This window comes from Rattus norvegicus, chromosome 2 (assembly GCF_036323735.1).
Source record: "Rattus norvegicus strain BN/NHsdMcwi chromosome 2, GRCr8, whole genome shotgun sequence".
NCBI classification, from domain to species: domain Eukaryota; kingdom Metazoa; phylum Chordata; class Mammalia; order Rodentia; family Muridae; genus Rattus; species Rattus norvegicus.
Genome location: NC_086020.1, coordinates 121,931,651 through 121,942,233, shown reverse-complemented (window position 1 = coordinate 121,942,233; position 10,583 = coordinate 121,931,651). Strand labels below are relative to the sequence as shown.

The following is a 10,583-nucleotide window of genomic DNA, read 5'->3' as shown; positions in this document are numbered from 1 at the left end:
AGGTCTGGAAGCATGGCTTTTGGGAGCTGAAATAAGACAAAGCATTAGAACCAATTCCCAACAATGAAACGTTAAGTAAATGGTCTAGATTCCGGTAAGAACATGTCATCTAGAACGGCAGTACAAAGGAGCCTCCCATTCGTCTACACAAACCGCTGTAAAACATAAAGAGAACAAACTGTTAAAGGAGCTAGAACAAGCCTGACAGGAAGTATCAGGCGCAGGTGAGCTGCACAAACTTTAGTAATAGTTTTATTTTCACAAGATTTTGAAAAATTCACTTACTCTGACAGAAGGGCATTATAATATATTTATGTGTATTTCTTTTCTTTCTCTCTTTTAGTGTTTTTGTTTGTTTGTTTTCTGTATTGAGACAAAATTTCTTCATGTAAGAGAGCTCTGGCTGTCCTGGTACTCATACTGTAGACCAGGCTGGCCTCCAACTCACAAAGATCCACCTGCTTCTGCCTCCTAAATGCTGGGATTAAGGGCGTACACAGCGCATATGGCTTTTTCTCTATTTCGTAACACATAAACAAAGCAGCTAGATATAGGAAACCGTCTCATTAACCATTTGTAGTGAAATGAGATTAAAAGATAAAGAATGAGATGCGCAGATGTGAAAGTGTTTTATAAATCTGCTGAGTTTTGCAAACCTATCATCGCTGTCAGAAGATGAATATACTCAGCCACTAGAAAGAGTCTGTGACCTAACACACAGGTCTCTACTGGGAATCCTCAGGGTCTGAAAGGACAGCCCCCCCCCCCCCCCACACACACACACAAACAGGTACAGAAAAGCTGGGGTGGGGCGGGTTGTAGTTGTTCTGATGGGGGTGCCTACTTTGCAAACCCCAAAACAGCATAAGGGGGCAGGTTAGCTGGCCTCAGTGGGAGGTCTCTGTAGGAGTGGCCTCAGGTTGCAGGCATCAGAGAGGAGGCGGTTGTGGTTTCTAGTTATTGTGCACACTGGTGTGTCATTTGTAAACATTTGTACTTGGACCAGAGGAAGGCTTTTGGCCATTTGTTGAGCCAGGGAAGGCTGAGGTACTGGGTCCTTGCCATAGCTCTGCAATGTGCTTTCACTCAAGACTGCATCTGCCTCCAGTAGGCTTTGTAGTTACTAATCGAATCTAGCCACCCAAGTCCTGAAGATGCCTCGGGCTGCTCAGATGAGGTACTGTGAATGGAGCTTTGCCTGAATCCCCAGCCACTCTGGCAGGCTGGAGTGAGAGGGAACAGCGGGAGCTGATGTTAGCCTGTCTCAAAGGGGCTCTAGCTTCACTGTCTTTCGCTTGATAAACAGATGGGCTGAGAGGGTCAGGAAGAAATCTACATACAACCCTACCACAACTAAGAACAGGATTGTAGAGTCACTCGACCTCCCCAAACATCAGGTTTCTTATCTATTAAATGTGATTCAGTGAGATGACGAATTTGAAAATTTTTAAAAATTAAAAATACCAAAAAAATAAAACTGTTTTCATGCTGAAGGTCATAAACATTAAAAGTTGCCTGGTAAAGACCAAGTTGGAGTCAGCTGTTATTTATAAGTTTATGAGTGTTTGTAATAAATTGGAATAATAAATAGAGCATCACCCTGAGGAAATGCAGATTTCATAGATGAACAAATGATATGCCCTACTTTCAGAAGGCAAGGACAGGGTTGAACTGAAAACCAAACAAACTTTAAAGAAACCAGTAACAGATGAATTAACACTGGCCTCACACCAAACCAAACTGAAGCTTTAAGCCCACGAAAGATCAGGGAATAAAAACTCTTATGGGAGGCAGAGGTCATCAGTAGTTTGCACAAGTGGACAATATATGCAAAAGGTGATGGGTTCCTTGGGCAGCAGCTTTAGGGCCTGGCCTGCCTTCATGTCTAGGAGCAGCTGGAACAGCTAACACTGAGCAGTTGAGCTCTGTGGCTTATGACACATGTGGTGGGTAGTCAGGCAGCTACTGATTACATCACCGCTCCAGCCAGAAACCCCAGCTGCTCTGTCCAGGATGTCAAAAATGGAAAGCAGCTTTCTCCCCAGGCATTTCAAGAAACTGGGAGGCCAACTTTTGTAATGGTGCCAATTATGTAATGCTATGTACGAGTAAACCATGGCCCCAGGAACTCATTGTATAGCCATGTAAAATTCTCTAATGGAAACAGCTGGAGAAAGAGAGAAATTGAGCCCACGAGGACCTCAAAGGCCCGGTTGTGTGGAAAAGCCCCCACACAGGAAAATGTGTGGGCCTGACTCCTTCCATTCTGGAAGGGGAGACCTGAGTTGCTTGGGCTGGGATGAGACGCTGAAAATCTGAGAAATGAGAATGAGCATTGAGGCTGAGATGTCCCTCACAATGGCATGATTAATCTGAAGGCACAGAAAGTGGCAAAGACCAGAAGACCTGTCCCCACCCTGCTTTCCTTCAGACAGGCCACCCATGCCACCATGATGCCAGATGTTGTCATGCTTACTGCAAGATACATGCAGAGTTTTGTGTTGTTTTCTAGAATGATTGGAAAACTATCCCAGAACCGTTCTCTCTGTCCTTTGTGAGAGACAAGTCAATATCCCTTACATTGCTTAATCTTCCTGCCTCCACTATCCTCCAGCAACAAAATTCTGTTTAAAGATTGAATTTTCAAAACTCTTTACATCACCCAACATCCACTGTTACTTAGGATGTTACCTGTCTACATCCAAGGATCAGGTTGACAGGAACACAGATGGTAAGAGAGTAGATTCTGGAGTCAGAACATTCTAGTTTCAAATCTTGACCCTACCCTTTACTGGCAGTAAGGGCTGAGCAACCTCAATGAATTATCTAATTCCAATTTTCTTGTTTAGAAATAAATTGTATGTTATTATTTCCTATGTGTATGTATGGTGTGTGCGTGGGTACCCACAGTGTGTATGTAGCAGTCAAAGACTGCTTTGTGGAGTCAATGAGAAATGACTTCTACCTTTATGTAAGTTCAGGTTTTGGGGGCAAGGTTTGTATAGCATGTGTTTAAGTCATCTCATCACCCTAGATCCTCAGTTTTCAAATATACAAAATGGAATAGGTGTGTGGTGTTATAGGTATGTGGTGAGGCTTAAGTTGATCTGTGTACTTGCACATATTTTATCCCTTTCGATGTACCCCAGGGTGTTTTAGATGGTAGATAAATGTCTGCATAAAGACTAGACCAGTACAAGTTATTAAAAATGGAGACATCACAGGCAAGCTCTCTGAGAAAGATACCATCTCTACCAGTTGATTGGAACTGTGTCCCTATTCCATTACTCAGACTGTGTACTACACTGAGAACGAGGAATCTGGTGTATCCTATTCAGTATCACTGAGAACATGTGGTAATGTTTCCTAGCTATTGCTCTCAGAGTGCCCAGTTACTTTTAGGATAAACTCACATTTATGAAGAAGGAAGAGGGTTGGCAAGATGGCTCAGTGGTAGAGGCTATGTAGTGGCTAGTGGTAAAGGTAGGCACACAGACTGGATGACTTTTGAGTTTAGATTTCTGAGTCACACAAGGTGATAGAAGTAACTAGGTGGTCTCTGATCTCCACAGGTGTACTTCGGCACACACTCACTCACAGTACACACACACAAATACATGTACACACACACATATACACAAGCACACATGTACACATACACACTCACATGTACATAAATATGCTTATACACACATTCATTTACATGTGTACACACATACACACTCATGCATAAATGCACACATGTGCATGCAAACTCAAAAATATTTTTAAAAAATGAAAGTGCAACTTGAAACATACAAAAATAGCACCAACATCCTTAGATGCAATCCTTCCTGAGAATTTGTTGGAGATCATACTCTTTTTAAAAAGCACAATAAACATCAAGACACTTAAATTGTCACAAAACATGTTAAATTAAATTTAAAACAACAAATATTACCTCAAGCTCAACCAGCATTTTAGGGGTCCTTATCTTACTATTTCTCTGGCTAGCTAGCTGTATGAAGCCATCTATCACCTTGTGTGCAATTAGCTCGTCGTGTAGATAAGAAGGTGAAACCATCTTGAAACAGGAAACCAATATTCTTCCTGTCTAATCAACAAATCTAAAAGATTTATTCTTTTCATCTATCTCCTTTTGCGTTTGTCCACCACAACAAGCTGCTTACAGGTTCAGGATGGTTTTGACAAGTTTTGACAAAGAGAGCATTTTCATGAGTTACTTTTGTATCTCCACCCCAAAAAGGAAAATTTGTTTCATACAGAAGGCGTTCATTATATGAATTAAAACTGCCACCTAAGTGTGGGCTAACCCAACCAAGAGGGATTTCACCTAAATCCATTCAGTCAGTGTATGGGGGTTTAAAGAAATTCCAGAGAGTCATCAGAAGAGGAAAAACAAAGGTAATGCTTTCTGCTACACAGGTAGACTCTGAAAATATGTGTAATATGTAAAACATTATGACACCCCCATACTATTTTTCCAGCATTAACAGTATAAATTGCCTCCCATGCTGAAGAGCTGCCTATCACCCTTGCTAATCACTCCTCACAGTGACCTGAAGTCCTGCAAGCATGTACAGCATGCAGCTCGCATCCTGTGTTGCACTGACGCTTGTCCTCCTTGTCAACAGCGCACCCACTTCAAGCCCTGCAAAGGAAACACAGCAGCACCTGGAGCAGCTGTTGCTGGACTTACAGGTGCTCCTGAGAGGGATCGATGTAAGTGCTGTCCCGTCTGTAGGCATTATCTTCAGCTTTCTTGCCAAAGGGTGTGTTTTAATAACAATGTGTTATGCTTTCTCAGAATTACAAGAATCTGAAACTCCCCATGATGCTCACGTTTAAATTTTACTTGCCCAAGCAGGTGAGTGGGTTTCTATGTTCAATTGGTTCTCTAATGAATTCAAAATAGCATGCATGTATGTTCACTGATCAGATGAATAGTATCTCATCTGGAGAAAAAAAAGTTTCTTCAATCTTTCTCTGTAAAAATTCCTGTCTGATAATGGCACTTCTTTTAAATAGTTTTCTCTACATTTTTCCTATGTATTTATATGCTGGGAGAGGGAATGAGAAGAAAATGCAAAATAACTGCATTTTGATCCTGGGATATTTTAAAGACTGTGTTGATTTCTCTTTTATGCTTGCCCTAGGGATAATTGAGAGAGATGCATTATTTTAGCTTGTAAAATGTCAAAACTGACTGTAGAGGGTCTCCTTTTACAAACACGTCACTGTTTTAAGAAAGACTCCTATGACTGCGTCTTTGAGGAACTGCATAGGCAGCATTCAGATTCTAGGCTGATAATCTCAAGTGGAGGCCCAGCCCTGCGAGGGCCTCCGTCTCAGGGCCTCAGGAAGTTGCCTAGGCTCACTCCCCTACTTACTTCAGTGATCCAAGCTGAGCTATGCTTATCGCCTGTCCGGTGTCACAGCAGTGCCTAGCCAACCTCACACAAACACTCTACCAGTGTTAGTGAAGGAAACGTCCAGGATGTATACAACAATTTTGGATTTATACAGTCTCTTTTTAACCAGTGGAACTAGAGAGCTATAATATTGCTACACCATACTAGCTCTCAATATTGAAAGGTTTTTCTGGTCTCCTTTGGAGGCAGAAATGTTGTATGGTACAAAACAGCTTACCAAAGCTCCTAGAACTACATCAAGGGTAGAAATTCGCTCCAATCCTGACAGTCAAAAGAGGATGGACAACTTTGGTGCTAGAAAGAGCTTGTCCCAGACAAATCCAAGCCTAGAACAAAATGAGATGTAAGGGGACAAAGAGGCAACTGACCCACTCCCACTGAGTTTGGGGAGCTTTGCCTCTAGCTGTTCTATGGAGATGAAAAGGAAGGACCCCAATTGTTCCTCTAGCCTAATTAGAGTCATATAACTTTCAACTCCAACAATAAAAAGCTGGAGTGTTCTGTGAGGGAAGGAGCTCCACAATGAATACCCAGAACACACCATACAACAAGTTGGAAGGTCAATAGCAGACAAGTCAGGAACTATGTGTTGTCTAGTCAAACCTCTTCCTCTAAAGATTGTTAGAGACAACAGAGATGTTAATTTAGAAAGTAGTAAAATTTCTAGAAATCTAAGTTTTTTCAATAATTATTGAAAACAAGAGTAATGTGGTAAATTCTGTTCATGTTTTTATTTAATCTCCATTCAGTATGTAAGATTTTAAAAACAATAGAAGCATGTAATTCAAAGGTTATGGTTAATGAAAAGGAGTGACTGACTGGGCCACTCTTGCTCCCCTGTTCATGTGGCCATGGGGAAGACACAGATTGTGAGACTTGGTAGAATGGAGATAACCCAGTTCATTGCAGACTTAAAGTGGCTGACTTTACAGAAATCATAGTGTACTATAGAACTAGATAATATTCTCTGTATATGTATATATCTATGATATATATGCATTTAAACATTATTTCAGAAATGCATCTGAAAAATTCTCCAAGTGTTCTTTTCAAATGTTATGACTTTTTAATTGGCACAAATAGATTTCAAAGTTTATTTTTATTTATTTATTTATTCATTTATTCATTTGTTTGTGTGGAAATGCATGTGTATTATGGTGTAACTGTGGAGGTCAGAGGTAAAATAGGAAATGGGTCATTCTTTCTACAATGTGGGTGGGTCACTGTGATTGAATTCAAATCATCAAGTTTGGTGGCAAGTATCTTTACCTTAGAGCCATCTTTCTAGCCTTGACAAATAGGTTTTTTAAAAATTCATCTTTAGTAATTGCAGAGAATTATAAATTTAAGGAATATTATATGTATCTTCCTGGATATCTTGACACTTATCATTTGGGGCCATGATAACCTAATCTGCAAGATTTAGGTCTATGACAGTTGGCATCCAAGGAGTCCTGTCCCTTACCATTCTGTGATTCTCAACTCTGGGATTACATATTAGAATGTAGAATGTGAACTTTGCAGAATTCTTTGTATATTGGAAAAATATTCTCAACTTGTGCTATGCATTTTGACAGGGAAATACAGACTTTTACAAAGCCTAAGGGAATCAGAACTTACTAGAGTGGTCTAATAGTTAATGTGAACCTTATGCTCTTCTAAATTTATGGCACCAATTACTTCAGTCCTTCTTCACACTGAGAACAGGGAGTGGTAAAAGCTATGTGCTGCCTACTTTTGATTAGAGAAGCTACAGGTTAACTTCTGGCTCTTCAGTATATGCTGAACTGAGATGACGGTTAAGTTTATTACTCCTCTAGGCCACAGAATTGAAACATCTTCAGTGCCTGGAAAATGAACTCGGAGCTCTGCAGCGTGTGTTGGATTTGACTCAAAGCAAAAGCTTTCACTTGGAAGACGCTGGAAATTTCATCAGCAATATCAGAGTAACTGTTGTAAAACTAAAGGTAAGGTGTGGCTTTATTTGCTAATCTGGAAATAAAATAGAGAAGAAATGCATTTTTAAGTGGCATGCCATTTCTGGTTTTTGTCAGGTTCTATGCATTTAATCAGCTAAAGTTTAAAGCCACTGTTCAAGTGAATCCTTCCACTGCAGGATGATGCTAGAATTCCCACCTACCATCTAGGAGCAAGAACACCCTGCTCCCTCCCACACTAGCATAGAACTGGATGTGAGAGAAAGCACTGAGTAGAATTCCACATGAAACAAGCAACTCTTGTTGCTGTCACGTTTATCAGATCAGGAAGAATTATCTGAAAAGTTTTTCCAGAGAAGTTGTGCTGGTATTGATAGAAGAACAGAGAAATTTGTCTCCAAAAATGGCAGCCTTTAAAATGGGCAGAGGGGACAGAGAAAGGCCACTCCAGGGCTTTGTTTTTAAATGCACAACAATCACAGACTCTGGTGAGGCAGTAGCAGCAGGCCTCCAGGAGGGTGTGGGCTAGTCCTTTGCAAACCAAAGTCACATTTTCAGTACACTGTTTCCATTTGAGGTTTTTAAAAGAGGCAGAGATATATGTCGTCTAGATGTTGAAAGGCTTGAATCCTTATTTATGCAAAGAAGGGTGCTCTAAAATCTATGGTCAACATCAGAAAATTCACCCCTAATGAATGGTACAAACTTTAGAGCTACCTGAGAACTAGAAAAGTGTGTTTAAAGAGCCACAGATTTTTAAAAATTAAAAATCCAAGACATTAGGACACTCAAGTAGCTATGTAAAGAGGGTATATAAGACCACAGCAGCTTATTTGAAAAGCAATATTTATTTAAAAGAAATATTCTGCCTCATTTGACTTACAAGGAATTAGTCAGATTTGGAAAAGCCATCCCATAAATTTGTCAAAATATTTCCTTCTCAGCTTGTCACCTAAAAACAGAATTAAAATATCTCCTTTAGCAAAGAGGGTTAGCTTCCAAAAAGCTAATCCACAGAACAAATTTATAATATCTATACATGTACAAACTTTGTGATTCATCTGCATTGATATCGGGGTATATCTATTTATAACAAAGTTCTCCAAATTTTCCCCAATAGATGCTTGTCCTACCTACTCTGGGTTGTTCCCATTCTGACTTGGGGGAAAGAATAGAATAATAGAATCTTAAGATTTAGCAAAGAACATATAACAAGCATCACTTCTTCATTCCTGAAGTGTTAAGCTGATGCATAGCTGTGGACACTTACCGGAGAAAAAAAGGTCAAACAATTGGATTTTGCACAAGTGTTCAGTGTTTTCATTCAAACGTTCATTTGAAAAGCTTTCCTTCTATGCTCTTATCATTTGGTATCATAATAAATCATAACCCAATAATTTTGACCATTCAAGAAATGAGAATGTTTAATATATTTAACCAGTGTTAAAATAAATGCCTAAAAACTTCAGTGAAGAATAATTGTATGTAAACTACCTCAGCCTAAAATTTTATATTCTTTTTGAAGGGCTCTGAAAACAAATTTGAGTGCCAATTCGATGATGAGCCAGCAACTGTGGTGGAATTTCTGAGGAGATGGATAGCCATCTGTCAAAGCATCATCTCAACAATGACTCAGTAATTATGTGCCTCCTACTTATAACACACAAGGCTTTTTATTTATTTAAATATTTAACTTTATATTTATTTTGGATGTATTGTTTACTATCTTTTGTAACTACTAGTCTTCAGATGATAAATATGGATCTTTAAAGATTCTTTTTGTAAGCCCCAAGGGCTCAAAAATGTTTTAAACTATTTATCTGAAATTATTTATTATATTGAATTGTTAAATGTGTATGTAGATTCATTAATAAAAGTATTTAGAAGAGTCGATGAATATAAATAAGCTTGGATGTCTGTCATTTTTAGGACAGCACAGAGTAAGCACTAAAATAATTCTATTATTCCTGTGAACTCTATGGTGGTCAACATGTTTACAAAAATCACTTTCCCCTGGAGAAGTGTGTAAAAATAACACAAGGATTTCTCACATTTCTTATAATTTTCCTTTTAAGTATTGATTGGATCTTTAGTTCTGGTATAAGAAAAGCTTATCAGGATATATTTTCATTTCCTTTAAGTTTAAAAAGTATACTAAGCAAAAAAAAAAACAATTTAAATCCTTTGTTATAGTCTGCTTTGTGTTGTAACAAAACTCCTGACTCTTGATATTTTTTTACAAAGAAGTTTAGCTCACAGTTTTGAGTGTTCAAGAACATGTGAGGATCTCACAGCAAGGTGACTTCACAATAGTGGGAGTGTGTCCAGAAGATGGTGTGTGTGTGTGTGTGTGTGTGTGTGTGTGTGTGAGAGAGAGAGAGAGAGAGAGAGAGAGAGAGAGAGAGAGAGAGAGGAGACAGAGGCAGAGACAGAAAGAGACAGACAGACTTATAACCACCTATTTGTAGTCTCGACCCATACAATCTGATCTGGCCTCCTGAAACAACATTCCTTCATTTATGGGGCAATCCCTGGGCCACAATATAATTACCGTGTGCCAACCCACCCACCACTTTCACACCATTACACTGGGAACTACTTTCTATCCCAAGAGTCTTTGGGGAATGAATCTCACATCTCACAGAATAATGTGTCCTCTATAGTTTAGCATTGCTGTTGGCATTTAAAAGCCTCACCTGGATAAATAAAAAACCCTCTCCTTTTCTTTGGTTTTCATTGGGTGCTGACAATGGCAACTATGATGCAAAGAAAGCTCCCTGCCTTTAGCTGTGTCTCTGTGAAGGTCACAGAGCTTGCCTTCTCCTTCTCTCAAAGTGGTTTTATGGATGTATTTTCTTTCCGGATCTTACCTTTCCTTCCACATCTCCTTTTAAGGTGGTGTAACTGGTTTAATAGTTGCCAGCTCTAGGGTACCTGTGCTATCCTTTACAGATTCCTTGTATCTTGACCAAAACTTTATAGACCATCCCTTTATTAAATCTTCCTTCTTGGAAATTCCATCTATTTTCTGCTAGGACTCAAATGTAGTAATTGTACCAGAAATACCACCGGGAAAACACCCCCATATAGGACTCTGGAATTGTATTGATTATATATTGAATGAAAACAGTAATAGCTGTATATGCTTTGGTAGGTGGTATGTCTTGATTTCATGGTATAATAATACCATTTATATAACTATATAATCTGATGT

The 10,583-nt window shown here is 39.2% G+C and overlaps 2 protein-coding genes across 4 annotated transcripts in view; one reads left to right on the top strand and one right to left on the bottom strand.

Annotated features, from left to right (window-relative positions):
• The first annotated feature begins 4,561 nt into the window (after positions 1-4,561).
• On the top strand, positions 4,562-9,266 carry Il2 (interleukin 2). Its single transcript, NM_053836.1, has 4 exons — positions 4,562-4,722; positions 4,808-4,867; positions 7,253-7,399; positions 8,895-9,266. Exons 1-4 carry the CDS (start codon positions 4,576-4,578, stop codon positions 9,006-9,008), a joined length of 468 nt encoding a protein of 155 aa, NP_446288.1. The 5' UTR covers positions 4,562-4,575; the 3' UTR covers positions 9,009-9,266.
• The window catches only part of Adad1 (adenosine deaminase domain containing 1), a 63,335-nt gene continuing 59,264 nt past the window's right edge, over positions 6,513-10,583 (bottom strand). For 2 of the 3 annotated variants that reach the window (XM_006232278.5, XM_006232279.5), the window contains one exon: positions 8,199-8,321. In XM_006232278.5, the coding sequence (XP_006232340.1) occupies positions 8,263-8,321 (59 nt within the window). In that variant the 3' untranslated portion in view covers positions 8,199-8,262. Of the gene's footprint in view, positions 7,425-8,198; positions 8,322-10,583 lie in introns of those variants that run through there. The other variant, XM_063281569.1, reaches the window with a different exon arrangement.